The sequence below is a fragment of the Hydra viridissima genome, unplaced genomic scaffold (assembly GCF_058129835.1).
Source record: "Hydra viridissima isolate aposymbiotic clone 2 unplaced genomic scaffold, HvirCarnegie_v1 scaffold_13, whole genome shotgun sequence".
Taxonomy (NCBI): domain Eukaryota; kingdom Metazoa; phylum Cnidaria; class Hydrozoa; order Anthoathecata; family Hydridae; genus Hydra; species Hydra viridissima.
The window spans coordinates 3,237,712-3,260,005 of record NW_028324312.1 but is presented as its reverse complement, the minus strand read 5'-3'; the positions used below and the strand labels follow the sequence as shown (position 1 = coordinate 3,260,005).

General features: G+C 26.4%; 1 protein-coding gene across 2 annotated transcripts; it reads left to right on the top strand.

Moving 5' to 3' along the window:
* The first annotated feature begins 12 nt into the window (after positions 1 to 12).
* Positions 13 to 22,048, top strand: LOC145194631 (AP-3 complex subunit delta-1-like). 2 transcript variants are annotated; one of them, XM_090070351.1, is made up of 44 exons: positions 13 to 631; positions 1,264 to 1,359; positions 1,844 to 1,924; positions 2,067 to 2,147; positions 2,372 to 2,479; positions 3,539 to 3,604; positions 4,697 to 4,760; positions 5,011 to 5,150; positions 5,659 to 5,732; positions 5,884 to 5,933; positions 6,105 to 6,133; positions 6,322 to 6,370; positions 7,481 to 7,550; positions 7,937 to 8,161; positions 8,345 to 8,575; positions 8,902 to 9,040; positions 9,452 to 9,544; positions 9,649 to 9,700; positions 11,223 to 11,316; positions 11,847 to 11,948; positions 13,243 to 13,294; positions 13,423 to 13,485; positions 13,664 to 13,742; positions 13,843 to 13,869; positions 13,987 to 14,072; positions 14,736 to 14,794; positions 14,880 to 14,958; positions 15,279 to 15,338; positions 15,414 to 15,528; positions 15,605 to 15,714; positions 15,800 to 15,874; positions 16,006 to 16,062; positions 16,160 to 16,213; positions 16,343 to 16,468; positions 17,140 to 17,187; positions 17,322 to 17,383; positions 17,705 to 17,780; positions 18,460 to 18,511; positions 20,286 to 20,374; positions 20,452 to 20,537; positions 20,775 to 20,832; positions 21,320 to 21,389; positions 21,658 to 21,740; positions 21,843 to 22,048. In XM_090070351.1, exons 1-44 carry the CDS (start codon positions 572 to 574, stop codon positions 21,936 to 21,938), a joined length of 3,666 nt encoding a protein of 1,221 aa, XP_089926477.1. In that variant the 5' UTR covers positions 13 to 571; the 3' UTR covers positions 21,939 to 22,048. The 2 variants fall into 2 exon arrangements, with proteins under 2 accessions (XP_089926477.1, XP_089926478.1); XM_090070352.1 differs by lacking the exons at positions 20,775 to 20,832; positions 21,320 to 21,389; positions 21,658 to 21,740; positions 21,843 to 22,048 and having other exon boundaries at positions 20,457 to 20,537.
* The last annotated feature ends 246 nt before the right edge of the window (positions 22,049 to 22,294 follow it).

Here is a 22,294-nt window from a genome sequence, read left to right as displayed (position 1 = left end):
CCTATGTATTTCATATCCTTTTTTAAGTTTTACAAAAATTAGAAGCAAATTTTTAAAACATTTTAAATAAACAAATTCTATTTCAAAAAAGCAGCTCAGAAGATACTTTTAAAAAGTTTATAAAAATAAACCTTTTTGATATTATGATTGCAGGTTTGTCTACTGTTTATGTTTCCTGTTTCATTCTTTAGATTCCCGGGGCTTCAGTCATAAAAAGAGTTATCATAAAAAACATTAATTTAATCTTAAAATTATTGTTTATGCAATTAATATTAAAGGGAAGTTCTGACAAAATCTCTGTTATACAATTAAAAGTATTAAAATAAGTGAAAAGATTCCTTTTTAAAAGCCCGAATATTTAGTTGAATGGCTCATGTATAAAATTAAAGGGTATTACATTCAACACTTCATTTTTGAATATGTTTTGTTGATTAGTTGCTGCTGTTGTTTTGTATTTGAAGAAAGTTTTAAAAATTACTTAAAGTAATTTAAAATTACAGTTTTCTCTCAGTTACTGTATCTGAAAAGTTGAAGCTCTGTTACAATTTTGATATAGGTTAACTAAAACAAAATGTTTGAGAAGAATTTGAACGACTTTGTTCGAGGTCTGAGAAATAATAAGAATAATGAGGTATGTTTGATGTTTATTTTTCTTAAATATTTACACTTGTTATGCTAGATTTTGCTGCAGATTTTTTGATAATTTAATACTCACACCTTAAATGTAGATATTCACTTAATTTGATATATTGGATGTTTTTTGAGTTTTTTTGACTGTGAGTGAGTTTATGTTTCTACATGTTTTTTATATTTAATACAAATTATAAATGCTTAGATAAGATAATTCTATTTATTCAAGCTATTTACCCTAAAATTTTAGGTTATTTTAGGTAATTAACTATTATTAATTGCCTAAAATAACTATTTTTTAATTAATTTATTTTTATTATTATAGGTAATATTATTTAGGTTTAGGTTTTGGTGCCAAAAATATAGTCTTTTAAAGTTTTAGTTACATATTAATCTAAGAATGTATTTTTGTTAGTCCTAATATTTTGGTTTTGTATAAATATAAGAAAATGTTTTCATTCCAAAGATATAGTATTAATATTTTGGTTTCATATATAATTAAGAATCTGTTTTGGTACCAAAAATATAGTCTTTTAATGTTTGGCATCATATAAAATTAAGATTTAAGTGGTGAAAATGAGTTGTCTAACTACTTTGGAAAGCTATTTATATTTTTTTGTTTTTTATTTACAGTCAAAGTTTATTACAGAATGCCTGGATGAAATTAAACAGGAGTTGCGTCAAGAAAATATTGCGCTTAAAGCCAATGCAATTTTAAAACTTTCATATGTAAGTGAATTATCAAATTCTCTACAATAACAATTTATCATCAATCATGTGATTTAAACTTAGATTTAAGTTTGATAACAAAACAACATATAATTAAAACTAATATAAATATAGTTGTTGTTTTTTTTTAAAGTAGATAAATACAGAAAAATAAATTTTTCAAAAAGTTAAAAAAAAAGCTAAGAAATGTTTTTTGAAGCAACTTTTTATAAAGATTGAAAAAAAACACAACATTTATTTTATTTCACATATAATTTGATAATATTTGAAGTCAAAAGTCTTAACAAGCAATGAAGATTTTTATGGTTAGTTCCACCTTTTTTTTTTTTTTTTTTTTTTTTAAACCAAAGTATTTCATTACTTTTTTAAAGTGTGTAACTATCAAAGATAGTTAAGCGGTTTGAAAAAGTATTTAAATTTTTTTTTTTAATAAGATAATATTTATGATAGAAAAATGAATAATTATGAATGCTCTCAATTATAGATTCAAATGTTGGGTTATGATATTTCATGGGCAGCATTCAATATGATCGAAGTTATGAGTTCCCAAAAGTTTACTCACAAAGTAATATTTTTATCCACTCAGAAACCCAAGTAAATAAAAATAGAAATAATTATGTTTGTTAAAGTTAATAGTTAATAAAAAAAAACTTTCAAGTAAATAAGCTGTTTAGAATTTTTTAGATTTCAGTAAATTTTGTTTTCAGCGTATTGCTTACATGACTGCTTCTCAAAGTTTTCATGCAGATTTAGATGTGCTTATGCTTGCAACCAATCTTATTAAGAAGGTATCATTTGCAGTTTCTCTTATTTTATCTTTTTTTTTTTTTTTTTTTTTTTTTTTTTTTTTTTTTTTTTTTTGTGATAAAATTTTCCCATTTAATGTAAAAGGAAAACGATCATTTGACAATATTGTTGCGATTTTCCTTTTGGTTTTTAAATAAAATTTAACATGTCAATGTGCACTTTTAAAATCTCACTCTTAAAATTAATTCAAATTATTTTTTAAAAGGATATGAACAGTACTAACCAATATGATGCTGGTGCAGCCATGGTTGGTTTATCTTGTTTTATATCCCCAGACCTTGCAAGAGATTTAGCTAACGATATCATGAATATGGTAAGGTTAGGCGATATTATGAATATGTTTATATGGGAATATGTTATGAATCATTCAAGTTTTGATTTTGTAATTTTCTTTCTATAAAATTTTAATCACTGTCTTGGATTACAAGTAAAGTTTGTAATTATGAAGTTGTTGAAAAAAAAAATGTGTTTTGTAATTTTCTTTCAATAAAACTTCAATCATTGTGTTGCATTACAAGTAAAATTTGTCAGGGAAGGAAATTTGCTGTACAAGAACCACTATGATTATTATGAATTTTTACTTCAAGGGTTTTATGAGGAAATTCAGAAAAAATAAATATTAACAAAAAAGTAATAAAAAATGATTCATTTGATGATAAACAAGGTAATATTGTCCCACTGTTGTTGTTCCACTGCTGTTGGTCTACTACTGTTGATACACTGCTGTTGGTCAAGTAGTTAAGGTTTAGTTTTATAAATAACGTGAAAATATGTAAAACCATTATGTTATATATACTTTTAGAATATTAGAAATTGTAGAAAACTTTGTTTAATTGTTTGCATAAAGAAATTAAGAATGATAGGGGAAAATAGCACTTCTTTATTTCCTAGTGTACTTAATTTCTAAAGGCCAAAAGGTTCTGTCATAATGCTCAAGATAATGTTTGTAACTGTATCATACTATTTTCTATGAAGTTTTTAATATTAACACATATTTGTTGCTAGTGTAACAAAACTGTTAGGGTGATCATTTCAAGTTAATTTATTACTAAAAAAAGGACTTTTCTATTATTTGTAATATACTTAGAATTGTATACAATTTTTAACGTCATGCAGAATCACTAAAATTAGGCTAAAACAAGTTTGTTTACAAACAAAATTTTGTTGACCAAATAATTAAAAGATCTTTTTTTCATTAAGAATAAACATCTAAAAAATGTAATTAATTATTAAATTTAACTAATGATAATTGATTACATTTTGATATTGAAAAAAAGAAGCAAATTTTTTGTTGTCTTGAAATGTGCTTGTTAGTATTTTGCACTAAATTTTTGCTCGTACCTAATGCTCCATTTTTTTACTTTACAATTAGATAGTGTCTTCAAGACCTTACATTCGCAAGCGTGCAATTCTTCTTATGTACAAAGTGTTTTTAAATGTAAGTTGATTTTTAAATGTAATTTTTAAAATATTTAAATTTAGGATTTTTCTATAGTTTATTATTTTTGAATGAGCTTTTGATATATAGAAAATGTTTAAATTACTTTTTTAAAGTTTGATTGTTGTAAATTTTTTTAAATGTATTTGAATTTTTAATATTTTTTTACAGGAAAGCATTCTAAAGTGCAATAGTCTTTATCACTTTTTTTTTTTCTTTAAAATTTAGTATTTTTTGCTAATACTTTTTGGTATGTTTAGGGTGTGCCAATTTTATTTTGCAAAAAAAAAAAAAAAATGGGAGTCTAAAATAAAAACTTGACCAAATTACTCTGGTCTAATTTTTAAATTGGAATAGTTTATTGGCTTAAATATTTTGTTTGCTTTTTTTGTTTTGTTTTTTTTCTCAAAAATTTGTGGTTCTAAAATATGTAAATTTTACAAGGAAAATAAATCAGATCCTTTTTTTTTAAAGTTTTAAAGCATTTATAATGTCCCTTTCTTCAACTCTATGTGCCCAACCTTTAAGGAAGTTTGTTTTAACAAAATATTTACATTTTTTTAAAATGTAAATTAAAGAATTCCACAATGATCTATTAAATAAATTAAAAAAATGAGTACAGTTTTCAATACCTAAAAAGTATTTTTTGAAATTAATATATTTTTTTAGCTAATATTTTTTTTGAAATTAATTTTTTTTTTTTTAACTAATGTTTTTTAATTAATTTTTTTTTTTAAACTAATATTTCTAATAAATTTTTGTAGATATTGAGAGTTTTATTGATATAAATGTGTTTGGCAATTGTCTAATGAAAATTGTCTTAAGGTTGCCATCTCAATGAAAATTTAATTTCTGGCCAAATGCACCATTTCTTAAAATTAATGACACAACATGCAATTTTTTTTACCAAAATGCATTATTTTTGGTATAATTAATGCCACATATATTATCAAAAAGTTAATTTTTTCTCTGACTTTAATAAAAACTAAGTCCTGGTGAAAATTTTTATTGAAACAACAGAAAATAAAAGATTCAGATTTAAATCATTTTGAGAATTTTAGTAGTATTTTGTACTGATTTCATTGATTTTAGTTTCCTGAAGCTCTACGTCCTGCATTCCCTCGCTTGAAAGAGAGACTTGAAGATAGTGATTCTGGTATGTATATCAAAAGCAATTATTTTTAGTGAACTCAGATTGGTACTTGGATATGCTACATGAAGCTAAAAATAATAAAATGGATATCTTCTTTTTTTTTTTTTTTATGTTTACTACTGTTCAATTTTTTAATTAATCACATTGCTTATCAATTGTGTTTTTAGTTTCTAAGTAAAATGCATTTCCATCATAAATAAAATATATAAATTAAAATCATTTTTATAAACAATTATTCTCTTTACATTTTCAGGTGTTCAATGTGCTGCAGTTAATGTCATTTGTGAGCTGGCTCGAAAACACCCAAAAAACTATCTTGCGTTGGCTCCTCTTTTTTTCAAACTAATGACTACTTCTTCAAATAATTGGATGCTCATTAAAATTATCAAACTGGTATGTTTGTTTGTTATGTTATGTTATAAAGGAAATGTTATATTCTGCTCTACCCCTTAAAGTCTGCTACCCTACTCTCAACATAGTAAGTAGCGTAGTGTCCTGTTACTATTTAAATAGTAAATGCTACATTAAAATATTGTGATAATAAATTTATGTAGCGCACTATGTTAAATAAATGTAACAGAGTTATTATGTCAAGACAGCTACTAGTCAGTTGAGAGAAGTACTTTTTAACAAAAAAAAATCTTTAAAGCTGAGAATTTTTCATATTTACTTATTAGAACCTTTTTTACATAATATATTGCAATTGCTTAACATTGAACTAAGTGCAAGATTGTAAGATATACAATGCTATAAACATGTAATGTTATAAAGAAGTAAAGCACAAGTTATGGTTTTCAATTCAAATTAGTTTTCAAATATAAGAATGGCAGATTCTTACAATAACAAAAAATATATAATAAATGATAAAAACGCATTAAAAAAAGTTAGCATTACTTCCTAGTTTGGAGCATTGTGTCCACTGGAACCTCGTTTAGGTAAAAAGCTTCTGGAACCTCTGACAAGTCTCATTCATAGGTAGGTCTATTCTCAATAACTTTACAGTTACCATTTTTAAAACACTGTATTTTCAGCTCCTGTTATCCACAATTTTATTGTTGTAGACATATAATAAGATTGTGAATTTTCTTTGTTTACAAAACTTTCATTGTTTTCAATCTCTTTATAGTACATCTGCAATGTCTCTTTTGTATGAATGCATAAATACAGTTGTAGCAGGTAAATATATTATTACATAGTACTAATAAATTATGCATTTTAAAGATTTTTGTTTTATAATTTTTATAGGAATAGAAATTTGGCTTTCATATTTCATATTTTAAAAAAATTGTGTTGTGTAAATAAAAATGAGCTTAGTTTTTTTTTGTAAGTTTAACATTTTAATAACAGGTTTACCTGATCATCCACCTTCCATGCAGGTTTGGCTTTTTTTTTTTTAAAGTATAGTTTGCAATTTTACTCACATCTGTTTTAATAGTTTGTAAGTTTATTCAAGCCTGTTTTTATAATTTGCTAATTTTTTTTTTTTTTTTTTTGCATCTGCTTTATAAATCGCAAGTTTGTTTAAACCTGTTTTCAATTTACAACTTTTTTTATTACTTTAAAGCTTTGTGTTACAAAACTAAGGCTGTTGATAGAAGATCAGGACCAAAACTGTAAGAATTGCTTTGTTTTAAGGAAAATGTTATGGTCACTTCTTGAACTTTGACTGTCATCCCTAATTTTTTCTAGCTTAACAGGTGCATAAGTCATCAGACAAAATTTAATTTAATGTGCTTTGATGTTCATAAAAAAAATCTATGAAATGTTTGTTTTATTATTTTAAATACATTTATTTTATTATTTTAAATACATTTATTTTATTATTTTAAATACATTTATTTTATTATTTTAAATACATTTATTTAAAATGAGGTTAAATGCAACAGAATAAGAATCTTTTCAAAAACATTTCAAATTTTTTTTTTTAAAAAAAAAACTTAATATAAAAAATAGTGTAGTCCTAAATCATTTCAATAAAGAAGAAATATCTTAAAAAGGCTTCAGTCTGGTCAGTCTTTTCTGATAAAAAGTGCTCCAGTTTTCTGCAAATAAAAAGCCAAACTAAAAAGACTTTTCAACAATCAGAAAGGGGTCACTTAGAGGAAATTGGTTCTTAAATTCACTAAAATCAATCAACAATTGGTCATCAATTAAAAAAAAACAAATATGTCAATTTTGTTGATAAAAAATCCAACCGACCAAATGTGTCTCAAGAACACACAATTGAGTACTCTTAGAAACATTTAGCTCAAAAGGTTTACAAGGGAGTTTTGCAAGCATCAATAGAGCAAGTCTTGGTTGATTGCATTAAATTAAAACTAAAAGAAATTGATTTCAATTTTTTACAATTCTTGTAAATGATTTCAAATCAAAATTGAGATCTATTGCGGGTGAAGGAGTTTTTTCATATGAGAAATGGCTGATTTTTATTAAAAAATAAAAACTTTAATTTAGAAAGAAATTATAGTTTTTTTACTTTATTTATAAAAAAGTTATAAAAATTTTTTATTTTGTCAGAAAACTTCAGCATAACCCCTTTTACTTTTCCTGATATGCTTTGTATATCTGGAAAATTACACTGTTATTCAAAAAAATTAGACTGTCATATGTCATTTAACTATTTTTGTTAATTCATCTTAAAAATAACACTTATCGTATGTTGTTGAATATATTGAGATGATAGTGATCGATATTTGTTGAATTATGTAGTTTTTAAATTTTAGTGAAATATCTTGGTCTCTTATTGCTTAATAAGATCTTAAAGTCGCAACCAAAGCTTGTACTCAGTCATCGGTAAATCATGTTTTTAATGAAAAAAAAATTTATTACTAAATCATTTCTAATTATTATCAAATAATATTTTGATCAATTTTTAATAACCAATAATTTAGTAATATTTCTTATTATTATTAAGTAGTATTAATAGTTTTTTGCTTATGTTGTGAATATTGATTTCTGAATCAAAGAATAATAACAACTGATTTCAAGCTACATCTAAAGAGTTTTTACACACAAATGTCAAAGTCTTGGATTGCTGCAAGACTTTCTATGTCAAAATCCCCATAATATTAAGTTTGGTGTATGAGCACTCATTTTAGATGTTTTCAAGCTGATGCTTCAGCTAACTTATGTTATTTAGTATTGGAATGTTTACACTTTTTTTCCATGTCATTTTTTAGGGATTTAATTCTTCAGTGCCTTGATGACAGAGATGAGTCCATACGATATAGAGCTTTAGATTTAATAGTTGGAATGATTACAAAAAAGACACTTCAAGAAATTGTGAAGAAATTGCTTGCACACATGGCAAAAGCAGAGGGAACAATTTATCGTGATGAGCTTTTGTTAAAAATTATTGAGATTTGCAGCCAGTCCAATTATCAGTTTGTTACGAACTTTGAATGGTAATTTAAATACTGTAACATTTTTTTTTTCATCTCTATAAACCCTTTAAAGGGACCAACCAAAGATCCATAGGAGATAATATAACAAATAGTTTAATTGTTAGAAGCCTTATAAGTTTTCTTCATCAAAAAATTTTTTAATGGAAATCTTTTAAATGGTTTTTGTTTTTTTCTCTTTGTAAGGTATATTGATATTCTCATTCAGTTAAGTGGAGTAGAAGGTACTAAACATGGTAGGGTTATAGCCAATCAGGTTTTAGATGTTGTTGTTCGTGTGAAAGCTGTGAGAAACTATGCTGTTCCTGTCTTTGCAAAACTTTTTGATCAACCATCAATGTTTATTGGAATTCATGAAAAAAATACAAGTTGTGAGGTTCTATTTGCAGCAGCATGGATAGCTGGAGAATATGCAGAGTAGGTGTTTTTTTATTTTTAAGTTAAAATGTGTTACTAATAATTTTACTTAAATTAGATTTTTATTATATATATTAAAAACATATGCATGTATGTATGTATGTATGTATGTATGTATGTATGTATGTATGTATGTATGTATGTATGTATGTATGTATGTATGTATGTATGTATGTATGTATGTATATATGTGTGTATGTATGTATGTATGTATGTATGTATGTATGTATGTATGTATGTATGTATGTATGTATGTATGTATGTATGTATGTATGTATGTATGATATTAAAAGTAACTAAAAAAGTTGTGCTATTTTTTTTTCTAGGCATATTGAAAATATTAGTGGATTCCTTGATAGCCTCACAAATCAACGAGTTTCATCTTTACCTGGGCATATACAGTGTGTTGTAATCCAAACACTTGCCAAGCTGTTCTCTAGAGTTCTTACAAAATCTGAAGAAGAGGTCTGTTTCTTTTTATGCTTGCTGAAGATTATTTAAGGCTCAATAGTCTTTATCAGAGTTTATATTTTGCTGTTCTTCAAACCACAATGTTGTTTCTTCAAGGTCAAAATTTTTTAAAAAAACTGTTTTTTTGTTTTATCTTTGTTATTCTCTTAAATATTTATCAATCAAATTTCTTGATTTCTTTTTTGAAGGACATTTAGAAAATAAAGAAATTAGAAAATGTAATAAAGGGCTGATATTAACAATTATTTCTGAAATCATTCAATGAAAAATGGAAACATCTTTTCAATGGAAAAAAAAAAGAATTTTAAATTTTACTTTAAAATCAAATTTGGCATTAAGATTAAAATAATTTTAACAATGGAATTAGTTTAACTAAATATTATACACTGATACCTTGCTCATTAGAATGACATGGACCAAATCAATGTGATAAGTGAGAAACTTTTTCAAGCACTCCCCATGTTTATGCAAAGTTCTGACCTAGAAGTTCAAGACAGGGTAATTTTTTATTGTTATTGTCTTTTTATGACTTTAGAATGTAGTGAAATATTTTTTATAATAAAAAAAAAATGCTTTGAGTACTATTCTTTTCTCTTCTTCAGTCTTGCTGTGTGATGCAACTGGTCAAATTGGTTATGAAGATGAAAAGTGAAGGTTTGAAATTCATGTTTTAAAAAAAAAGCATAAAAAAGAAATGACCAGCAATTACATTTGTTATATATAAGTAATAGCTGTAGTAGATTTTATCAATTTTTAGAGGAGATTTGTTAATTGAGTTTGTAATTATTATATTTTTTGTTAGGTTGCAACATTTATTTATTTTTTTGTTATCTGATTGAAAATTTCACATAAGGTCTTTAACATCTTGTAGCAAATCTTGTTACAAGAATATTTAAGTCAACAGCAACTTAAAAAGTTAAGAAACCTCATTACCAGTGTTTTCTAGTTTATATTCTATCATTTGAGTTTTTGAATTATAAATGCTTTACAAGCTTGTCATTAATTTCTGGTTGCTACTTAGAAAACAATCAATATATTAAAGTCTATATTAAGTAAACACAAGCTACTTTAAAATACACTTTCAAAGTAGTTTGTGTTTATTTAATATAAACTTGGTCAGCTAATGCAATTTTATACAACTTCAAGCTTTCAAATGCTGAATAAAGTATTTCAAATTTACCCCTGATTTCTCAATATAAAAAAGTTTAACCACCACTTTTATCTAGATTAGTGATCTTGGAAACCCAAATCAATTTTTCATGAACTCAGCAAACCTGTTCAAAGTATTTGTTAGAGATTGAAAGTAGGAAAGGTAATAATGGAACACTGGGTCTAGGTAAATGAATGCTAGCTAAAAACCACAAGTTTACAGCTGATTCTGCAGAGTTTAAATAGAGATTTAATACCTGCTCAACATCTTCTTCAAGCTTTGGCCTTTTTTCAGTTTTTATCACTAGCTTTGTAGCCATATGTTGATCATCCCTTAACTCAAGTGCACTTTCCTCATAACAACAAAGATAATAAAGTATAAACTGTTAACAGTCTTATATTCTCATTTTCTAGAACTATGAGAATTGATTCATCATAATATCTATAAATATAAACTCATTATAACATCCATAAAAAGTAACTTGTTATAATATTCACAAAATTATAGGTTGTTAAATTGTCTTATCTTTTACTGCTCTTGGTTGCAACTGATTTTGCTGAAAGAAGTTTTTTTTTCAAGTTGGTTGGATAAATTCTTTAAGTCATTTTTGCAAAAATTCTTGTTCTCAAAACAAACCTCAAAAATTCTTGTTCTCAAAACAAATAAAGAATGAACAAAATGAATGAACAAAAAAAAAGCTGCTAAAAAAAGTTATAGATTGTAAAAGAATTTTTATTGACATTCTTTAAATTTTGATCTGTCTTAATGGTTAAGAAATAAACATACAAAAAATGTAAAGAAGTTCTTAAAATACAATAATATGTTGTTCGATTATTATTTACATTTGTATTTATAAAATACTTTGAAGTTCTATCAAAACAATTTATTGGTTTTGATTTACTTAAGTTGCATTGCAAGTTTCTAAAAAATCATTCACTTATCTTGTTCTATTTTTATAATTAAATTTGAAGGATAATTTGTTTATATTGTTTACTACAATGGGGTTTTTTTAATGGCGTTTTTTAGGTGTTGCTTGTGCTCAAGAAGTCAAATCGCTGTTTGCAGAAGAATTGCTACCAGTTGCTCCCAAAGCACAGAAGAAAGTACCTGTACCAGAGGGGTATAATATTTTTTTATATTTTAATCTTCATTACTTAAAACAGTTTTTTTAACTGTAGGTTTTAATTGCTTTGGGTAAGGGAGACAAAAATAGATATAGAAAAGTAGAATGTTTATTGTCATACTTTTAAATTACTCAATATATTCTTTAAATTACTCAATATGTGCTTTAAAATATATGCGTTAAAATAAGAAACTTATGTTTTATCATCTTTTGATGAAAGTTTTATCAAATATTTAACATATGAAATTAAGTAGGTCAATATTTTGTTGATGTCTCTTTTTGATATTATAACTCTTGATACTTAACTTGCACCACAAGCAATTTAAAGAAAAACTTAAATGGTGAGTATTTAGCTGTTGAGCTAAAGTTTTCTAAAAAAAGAAGATTATTTAGAAGGTTTACTAAAGGTTTATTAAAAGAAAGAGATAGAGTAGTAAATAAAGTATTTAGTTTTAGCTCCCTAAAGAAACCACTAAAAAAAAAAAATCATGTAGTTATGGTTTTAGAATTTCCCAATTTTTCTTTAGCTTGGACCTAGACAAATGGATAAATGAGCCAGTCGCATCAGAGAGTGAAGAAAGTGATGTTGAGGATGGAAAGTTGTTTTTTGCTTCTGATGACAAGAATCCGTAAATACTAATAATTATTCTTTTCTTTTCCAAATTTTTAATTTTTCCTTTTTAATTTGATGATGATTTCAATATTAATGTTAATAATTCAGTGACACAGCAGGGTAAGTACAAGGTCTAAGAAATTTAAAATTAGTCGAAGCAAAACCTCTCTGCACTACTATTAACATCAACACAGGCTTTTCCTTACAAAAAAAAAAAAAGAAATTTAAAATTATAATAGTCGAAGCAAAACCTCTCTGCACTACTATTAACATCAACACAGGCTTTTCCTTACAAAAAAAAAAAAAGAAATTTAAAATTATAATAGTCGAAGCAAAACCTCTCTGCACTACTATTAACATCAACACAGGCTTTTCCTTACAAAAAAAAAAAAAAGAAATTTAAAATTATAATAGTCGAAGCAAAACCTCTCTGCACTACTATTAACATCAACACAGGCTTTTCCTTACAAAAAAAAAAAAAGAAAAAGATAAATCAAAGATTTAGATACTGCAGAAGCTGAGATAAGAGTTTTCCAATATGAGTGCATTTGAAATACAATCTAATTGTTTTGAATATTTTATAACAGTGGACAGCAAGTTATCATTCATTTTATGATATATGGAATATGACTTGTGGGTAATTGAATGAATAATAAAAAAAAAAGTAGGTAATACAATTACTTCCTGTTGAATTATTAAAGCAGCAGGTCTTTCATTGAAATATGATGAAATTATGATGTAATTGAACTTTTGCCTAGAATTTTCATTTCAACTATGTTCTTTACATATACATCACTATGAATTATTCTTTAGATCACATGAATCATTCTTTAGATTGCATGAATTATTCTTTACACTGCATGAATTATTCTTTACATCACATGAATTTTTACAAACAATTTATAATTTATGAAACTTGTTTATCCCAATAATGAAATAGACATAGTGAGAATATTTGACTATGCCTTTGGCTGTAAGTCATGTGAACACAGTTTTAGTGTACTGAAACTAATAATTGAGAATGAAATTGTCAGAAACTTTACATTTGTAAAAGCTAGAAAAGTATATTTTTTTAGTATAAATAATAGATGGTATAAATAAAATATATCTAATTATATAAATGTGATTTTAATACCTCTTCACTCAAAAACAAATATAAAAGTTTCAGTTGCCCCCTCTTAACTTTCCCATATGATTTAAATTTTTGGTAAAATCCACTTTTTGGTAAAATAAAAAGGTACTAAATGAAGTTGCTAGAGCACTGAATCCTCTTGAACAATATTTGATTAAGGTTTAATAATCATTTTTAGTACCACTACACCTGAAAGATATATTGAACCTGATGAAGAGGAAATTAAAAAGGTTTTTGTATTTCCTTTTTGAGTTCTTTTATAGAAGGTTCATCTTGAATGTAACTTTATCTCTTAAAGAAACTCTTTTCATTTTTTGTTCACAGATTTGAACACTTGTTTCTTAATTTTTTTTTTTAGGCAAAAGAAATGCGTAAAATAATTCAAGAAAGTAACCCACATTACCTGAAAGGGGAAATTAAAGTAATTGTTCTATTTCTGAAGATTCGCTTTTGTTTGAGCAAACCACTGGTGTTTTTTTGTTTCTTTGGAATTTACAATTTCAGTTATTTGGCTGTTTATGCTTAATGCAACTTGGAGCTAAGTAGTCTAAAAAACATGATTAATTTCACTTTTGTTCCAAGAATGACTTTTTATTTAGAAAAAAGAGGAGACTAGTTACTCAGTTGATGATATTCCTGTTAAAACTCTCGATACTCCTGTTGCATTAGTGGTTTCAAGTATTAGTTTGTTTTTTTTTACCACTATTATTTCATTCACAAACAAAATATTTTCTTGTTTAAAAGCTATATTTTCTTGTTTTTATTTATTTTATGTTAGAGAAAGAGAGAAAAAGAACTAAAAAAGGTATGATGTTATAAAGTGGTGTGAAATGTTGAATGAGTGATTGAACTATATTTCCTTTGCATTTTCTTTGTATTTTCTTTTGGGTACAATTTAAGGTTTATTTCTAATCATTTAAAGGTAAGAAAAGCAACAAAGAAAGTGATGAAGAAATACCTCAAAAAACCTATGAGATTGCTCCTGTTGTTGATATTGATAATGGAAAGGTCAGAAACTATATTCTGTTAATTGCTCTTATGTGTTATTCTAAGATTTCTATCAACTTAAATGAAAGTTTTAAAATGAATTTAACATTTTATCCAGGTTCTTTAATAAAAATATCTTTTTATTTAAAGCGCTTTAGAAAAGTTCAGTTTAAAGTTTCAGTGTAAAAAAAAAACATCAGTCCAAAATATGTATAATTTTTTTTGTAGTTAGTTTAGCTTTTTTACAGAAGTTGTAGAAATTGTTAGAAAATGAATTTATTAAGAGACTACTAACAAAAAACATTATTTAAAAGATTTTCTCCCAGCTTTTTGTTTCACTAGTTTTTCTACCTAATTACTCTCCAATAAGACTGTAATAAATATACGGCTTTTTGAAATTTTGCAACCCCTAAAATTATATAGAAATAAATTAGAAAAACATAATTTCATAACGATTTTTTAATTTCATAATGATTTCTTTGATAAAAAGGTATTTCCTCAACTTATTTGTTCTGAGTTTGCAAAATTAATGATTGATTCTTGATGAAATCCTCTTTTCACAAACAAAGAATAGCTTGGTAGATTAGCTTGAAGGTTATTCTAGGGAAGGTGATTATGTGTTGTTAACCTTGCAAATAACTTTCTAAGAAATACTCTATAGTATTTTTTTTGTAACAACTGTAGGATGTTCCTGAAGTTGATAAAAATGATCCTATGGGGATGTTGGATATTGACCTTGATACGTATGTAAATGTGTTTATTATTTCTGCTGTAGTTTTTAGTTGAGAAAGTTATGACTATTTTATTTTTTTTAATACTTGATTTTAGTCCTCTGGCAGAACATGAAACTCTTCCTGTTGCAAAGCATAGAGTGGTTAACGAGAAACCAGTTAGTTTGAATGAAGAGGTAATAGTTTGCTTATATTTGTATTTTGATCTTTTTTTTTTTTTTTCTCTCTACTGCACTGACCTTCCAGAAATTGCATTTTTGGTTTTCAAAAAGTTTTTTTATTGTTTAGATTTTTTTTATATAAGTTTAGTAAGTGAAAATATTAAATTCACTCTGAGAGTTCAGTCTTTTCTGGGTCAAATAAATAGTGTAAAATTTGTAAAAATCACCATTTATTTAGTCTACTCAGGATGCAGGTTGATTTAAAACACTTTTTTTGTTTTTGTCCATAATGCATTTAGCATATATTATTTTCATTAATTCTTAAATCACTCTAGAAGAAAAAAGTAAAAAAAGCCAAGTCAAGCAAAGATGGAAAGTCAACCAAGGATGGAAAGGTTTTTTTTTTATTTGTCTCTATTTTATCTTTAAAAGACGTATACAATATTTTAAGGTTGTTTTATTTCAAATAGAAAACTAAAAAGACAAACGAAGAGGTTGAAAAATCTGGGGGTAAAAAAAAGAAAATAGGACCAAAACCTGGAGAAAAAGAAAAAGTCAAGAAAAGTAAAGTTAAAAAAACAAAAGGTGAGTTTTCATTCTGCGTTTTGTAACTTTAAAAAACCAGATGTGTTTGAAATATTTATTTTTAGCAATATTTTAGATAAAGAAAATGAGGTTGAAAATGCATCCACAAAGAAACAGTCTGAAGAGGAGCGAAAAGCTACTTTGTTGGCCCAGGCCTCTACTTATGCAAAAGAAGTTCAAAAAGGGGTAACACATTTCTATTCAATAAAATGCATAAGGGAAAAACTTATTTTTTTGTTCAAATATTTTACAGAATAAATTTTTTTTTAAGGATAGTGATATGGATTTTTGGCTATCACCTGTAAGACAAGAACCTGTAAGACAAGAACCTGTAAGACAAGAACCTGTAAGGAATTTTTGTAACTGTCAGATACCAGGAGCATGTCTGTTTTTTTTTTGTTTTTTTTTTTGTTTTTTTTTTGTTTTTTTTTTAAATATTAAAGTCAGACTTTTATTATTATTATTATTATTTGACAGGAACATGTAAATGAGAAAAATGAAACTGGTTCAAAAAAGTCATTAGAAAAGAAATTGGTGATTGGATTTTTTAACTATGATATGATTTGATGTTGCTGATTTTAAAAGAAAAACAAGTTTAAATTAGACTTTTTATCTTTATTTCATTTGACAGGATGTAAATGAGAAAAATGAATCTAGTTCGAAAAAATCATTAGAAAAGAAAACGGTGACTGGATTTTTTAAACTATGATATGATTTGATATTGTTTTCTTAAACTTTTGCATCATATTTATTTGTATTTAGATATTTTTTAGTATTAATTTAAATATGATTTTCATGTGTCAAATTTTTCTAGAAATCAAAGAAAACAAAAGAAAAAGTTTCGAAGGATAAAACAAGCAAAAGGCCAAAAAAAGAAGCTGTTGCAGTTGAGTCACCACCAGAAATAAATATTATTGAGATGGATGAAGTCACTGTTGATGTATGTGTGTATACATCAAAATTTTATTTGAAAACATTGTCAGATTATGGTTACCAACCTTAACTAAATTTTTTTGAGACCAGCAATCAGCATGGTTACTTTTCATATAGCAAAAAGTAGATCCCAAAACTGACTTATTGCCTATTATCAAGATTTATTCCGTCACTTTTGATAATAGATCTAATTTTTCCCGATCTTCATAGACTTAAAATTTTTTTACCTCTTGCAGTTTTGTGTATCAAATGTAAAAGATATTTAGGTATATTCAGGTTTTTTGTGTATCAAATGTATAAGATACTTAATAAAGGTAATGACTTTGTAAGAATTGAACGCAAGAAAACTATAGAAATGACTCATGCACAACCTAATCTGATAAAATTTACCAGTGAAAATCCTCATAACAGTGAAGTTACCTCATAAAACTCAATAAAAAGCAAAGATTATCTAAATGAAGTATATACCCTTTATATACAGTATGCAAATAAAGCAAATATCAAAGAATTAACTTAAATGAAAAGAAATACCAACAATAGATTGTCTTTTAGAAAAAAGTCCTTTTCTTTTTGTGTATTTTATGTAGTTTATAAATATTTATACCACAAATTTTATTTAAGAAATAAAATATAAGATGAAAGTTATTTATAAAGCTTGTTTTTATTTATTTCATTTAGCCATGGTCTCACTATGAGGTTTTATGTGAAGATAAAAATATCAAATTAGTAAGTTTAAATTTTTTTAAACAAAAGTTTTTGATGTTAGTGTATTCATTCTTTTGATTTCCTAATGTTTTTTTTATTAAATCAATTAATTTATTCAGATGTTCAATATACATTCAAATGCATCTTTATTTCAGTTGTACGATATACAAACTGATACATCTCACTGCAATCAAGTTATTGCTTCCATAATTTTCAAGTAATTATTTTTTTTTTTTTTTTCTATTTCTCTATTTTTTTTTTTTTAATTTTGATAGATATGTATTTATAAATCTGTTGTTTTTTTTTGTTGCTTTTTTTAAGTAAACAAAAATTGATTTTGATTTCTTTTTTCCAGTTAAATGTATTGCATAATTGGATTTTTTTTTTTTTAATGTGACATTATTTTTTTAATGCGACATATATTATAGTCATCTTGTATTTGATCTAAAGTTATGATAATAAAAAAGTTTTTATCTTAAGCATTAAAAAAGAAGATTTTGTTTGTATGATTTTTAAAGAATTTGTGTGTTATTTATAGAAACTTGACAACTCAGTATATCAAAAAGTTGGAATTTAATGTTATTGATTCACTAAATATGAAGCTTGTTCGTCAGGTTTGCTATAAGAACATCTTTTTATAAAAAACTTTATTTAACAAAAAACTCAATTTGTGTAAAACATAATCCAGATGGTTAACTAAGCCAAAAAATTTTGTTTTTATCAAAGTCATGTGCAGTGCAAGAGATTTATAAAGCAAAAGCAGGTACAGTTAAAATTCCCATTCTTACCTTACCTGATTGAGCAGCACTGTTAAATGAGCATCAAGGTATATAGGGATCTTTTTTGAATACTTTATCACGAGTTATTGGCTATGAAGAAATACTTTGAAGAAGAATTTATTTTACTTAAGATTTGTTGGTAGTTTATCTTTGGTTTTAGTGGTGGCAGTTAAAAATTAAGTAAGCACCTTAGGGTAAGAAGGTTTTGTATAAGTGTCTTAATTGCCTAATTAGTTATTTCTGGTAATAAAAAGCATCCATTTTGTTTTGTACACTGTTTCTACATATTAGTAAAATAAATTATGTTAGAAGAATAGGACTTTCGTATGGAATGGAGGTAGCATATTTTTGATCTCCCGATATTATCTTGCTTTCTCTTTCAATAATTGCTTGTTAAAAATAATTCGACAGTTTTTTGTTAACAACCGGTTTTTAATATCTAATTTTATCATTTTAATATATTTAATTGTGAATAATTTTATATTGAAAAATGTATTGCTTTATATTTGTTCAGATTGGCGCATCATCTCGTGATCCTGTTGAAGTACCCTTTATATTGCTACCAAGTGGGTAACATTGAAAATGTTTCTGGTTTTAATTAAGATAATTTCTGACATCACTGAGTGCCATCATGTTCAACTTGTCCTCATATCTGATTCTTTTTTTTTTTTAAATTACTTTTATATGCTATAAACATTTATAACACTCTGCCCAGGTGTTTCATGTTCTAAATGTCGGAGAAACTTTTTTTCTTTGCTGGAGATCATACGATTACCTCTCAAGTTGATGTCAAATTTCAAACTGGAAGGGTTTTTTTTAGGTTACTTTATAATTGAATCCCTGGAATTCTCTGTAACTTTTTCTTTAACATAAATTGTTAACTTTTAAATTAAGCATAACGATTTGGTTAGGTTTTTCATAGCGCATTTTCATTCTGAAACAGATATCATACCGAACAATGACGCAATTAATCTTTGTATTTGGTTTAACAAAAAGTTAGAAAAAAACAATTAGCATCAATTCTTTTCAGAAAAAGTTAGAAAAAGTAAAAGGTATCAACTCTTTCCAAAAAGCTTAGTGTGTCTACTGTTTTAAAGAAGAAAATAAATAGTGTGATGAAGTCATTATTTTAAAAAATTGAATCTATATGAAAAACAGAATAGGGTCCGTTACCAATAATGAAACTGTTACTAGTATATGTTCGTGGTTCTTATGAATTTTTCACACTAATATACGCATATCTATTAATGATGGTGGTCAGGGGGAATCTTTAAAATAATTTAAAATCTGTTTGATTTAAACAAATAAAAGAAGGCTGAAGATGTTGGAAATTTTCGGGGAGTTTTTAGTAGATTGAACAGTGACGTCACTATCTACCTTTTGATCTAAAGTGTACTAACTGCATCCTTGTCCTGGTTTTTCAATCTAGTAAATTAGCTTGCTTGTGTTTGGTGGGTAAATGATCTTTAGAAGGTGGTCTATTTAAACTTTAAGTTCTCTTAATTAGTATAAATTATATGTTGAAAAAGGACCAAATTGATTGCATAAAATGTTGAAAAAGTGTTATCAGTTCATGGTTCTTCTAACTATCAAAGATGAAATTTATCACTTGAGTACATTATCATAAGAAGAACTACACCTTGTGTGATTATAATAGTACCTGGGAGACATCTAGGTCGTTAGCTTATATTTGCATATTAGCTTATATTTGCATATTAGCTTATATTTGCATATTAGCTTATATTTGCATATTAGCTTATATTTGCATATTAGCTTATATTTGCTTATATTAGCTTATATTTGCTTATATTAGCTTAAGGCGAATTATATATCACTTCGAGATTATTGAGTAACAGGCTTTGATGGAAATAATACCAGTGGGAAAAGTTGATATTTTGGAATGAGATGTACTATTATCATTTGGAATGGAATAGGGGGAAAAATGTTCCATAAGTTATTGAAGACGCTAAATGCTGATGGTTACCTGGAAAGTGCATATAGTTGTCTGCAATACTCTTTTATTTGCGGAAAAGTAGCTCAGCATAACCGGAAGACAAATGATACAAAGATTTGGTCTGCTGCTCTTTAATGAGAATAACGTAGGATACAATGTAGGTTATGACATGTAAAAATGTATGATGCAAATGTTTCTTGTTATTCCTGTTATCGCGGTCAAGAATCGCGATATAAGAATTAAAATCAGTAGGTGAGGATATGTTGAACCTGGCGATTTACATAACGCACAGTGGCATTTTATGCGTATAAAATCTAAGCAAACCGTCTCAGGTCCAAATAAAATATTGCATGTCATTTAGTAAAATCTTTTTACTTATAAATTAGACATGACAAACGAAGGTCAGTTTGCGTTCACTGTCGACAGTATTGTAATGGCACAGTGGTTGAGAGGGACTCTGACTTACATTGCCAGTGTAAGTCGTCTAAACTCTTTTTTAAATGCAAAAAACTTTGTTTATCTTTCTTATTTTAATGAAAGTTTTTTGTGTAGGACAGTGAAACAAGTACCAGTGAAAAATTGGATTTTAAAATAAACTTCCCGGTTTCTGTTCATATCCAGCAACGGCACATATCCAGGTACGCTTAAAACGTATGCTTTTAACGACCACGTTCTTCTAATTGCTGTTTAAAGCTACAAATGTTTACAAATACTTCGATCCGTGAATCTTTACTATATTTTTGTAGTGAAGATTCACGAATCAAAAACATTTTGTTTTCAATGAAACTATTTTTTTTCGCTTCACGATAAGCTTTCTATTTACGTTTACATTTAAAACTCAGTAAAAAAAACCTTCGAACATTCCTTTCTGTTAGCGTTGATTTCACGAACCTGTTGGCTGGTGGTGAGTTGACTCAAAAGCAATCTATAAAGGTACCGTTACGTGAACTTTCCGCGTGCGATTTGATGTTACTTTACTTTAAGAATTTCACCGCAAATATTTCTTTAGGAGAGTAGATTTCTTTAGAGAGTACGGTTTAGTAGATTTTTAAACAAACTCGCTGTTAGGGGTTTGGTACCTAAAGTTTGCCATAAAGTAAAAAAGATTTTCATAGATATATACCGTGGTGTGACCTAACAAAGTCCTATGCTTTAAGAAAGTCCTAATTTAAGAAATGACAAATTTCGCATATATAAGATAAACGATTGGGGAAAATAACTTAGTAATTTTAATTAGATATCTAGTTAGGTAAAAAAACTAAATTTTTTTTTCTAGATTTTTTATTTTACATATACGAACATTGTCATTTTATAAATTAGGACTTTCTTAAAGCATAGGACTTTGTTAGGTCACACCACGGTAGATTTCTAACAAAACAGTTACAGTATACACGGATGTGACGAAATCTTTTATTTTTAGACACAATTAAACGCCCAAACCAGTGTTGATGTCGTTGCGCGAAAGTTATGCTCGTCAATGCATTTAACGGGTAAGTTTCTTTTGACGTTAATTTCTTTCTGATAATAGTTTCACTTTGAGGAGCAGAAAATGGAGCAGAAAATTTTATCATTTACAATCTTTTTAGTTGCTTTTTTTTTGACGGATATGGATTTGCAAAGTATTTACCATATCCGACAATTGATATTATCTTTCGACAAACTCGCCGAGTTTTGATAGGAAATAGAGTGTAAGTGGGAAAAGAATATTTAATATCCTTTTTTTCAGTCGTTGTATTATTATTTTTTTTTTGCCTTTAGTTGTGGAGATTGTTGAGAACTGCGCTTCTTTATACGGCTTCACGACGCATTCGCACCCAATATGTCTTCTTGTTAAAATAACTGTATGGCATTATGCTGAAATTATTTTGATTTTAATATGAAAGAGACTTTAGAGGAATTCACGAGTTGCTTTACGATTATTATTATTATCATTTTAAATTTAGAACGATTCGACAATTTTGGTTGATGGTAAGAGCACAGATTCTCAGCTAGTCTCTTCGGTTGTTAAGGAAGTTAAAGATGTCGTCGAGAGTTCTTAATTATTATTTTTTCTGTTTTTTAAATAAATGTATTTAATTTTTACATATCGGTGTTTAATACTCGACACAAAGAGAGGTTTACTTAACTATAAAAAAAATGTTTTAAAGTATATTTTTGTTTCTTTGAAACTCTTTTTCCAATTGTTTGCAACCACTCTCCATGTTCTTCTAGTGAATATCTCTTAGATAAATGCTCTGATGTTCTTTTCATTATTACTATTTTGATCACAAGATCTTTGCTTTGTGATCTTTTTTATGTTATTTATAAGAAGAATCTTTAAATATAGAATATTTTTTTAAATGTCTTTAGAATAAAGACATGCTGATAATTTCTTTTTTTTCTTTTCTTTTCTTTT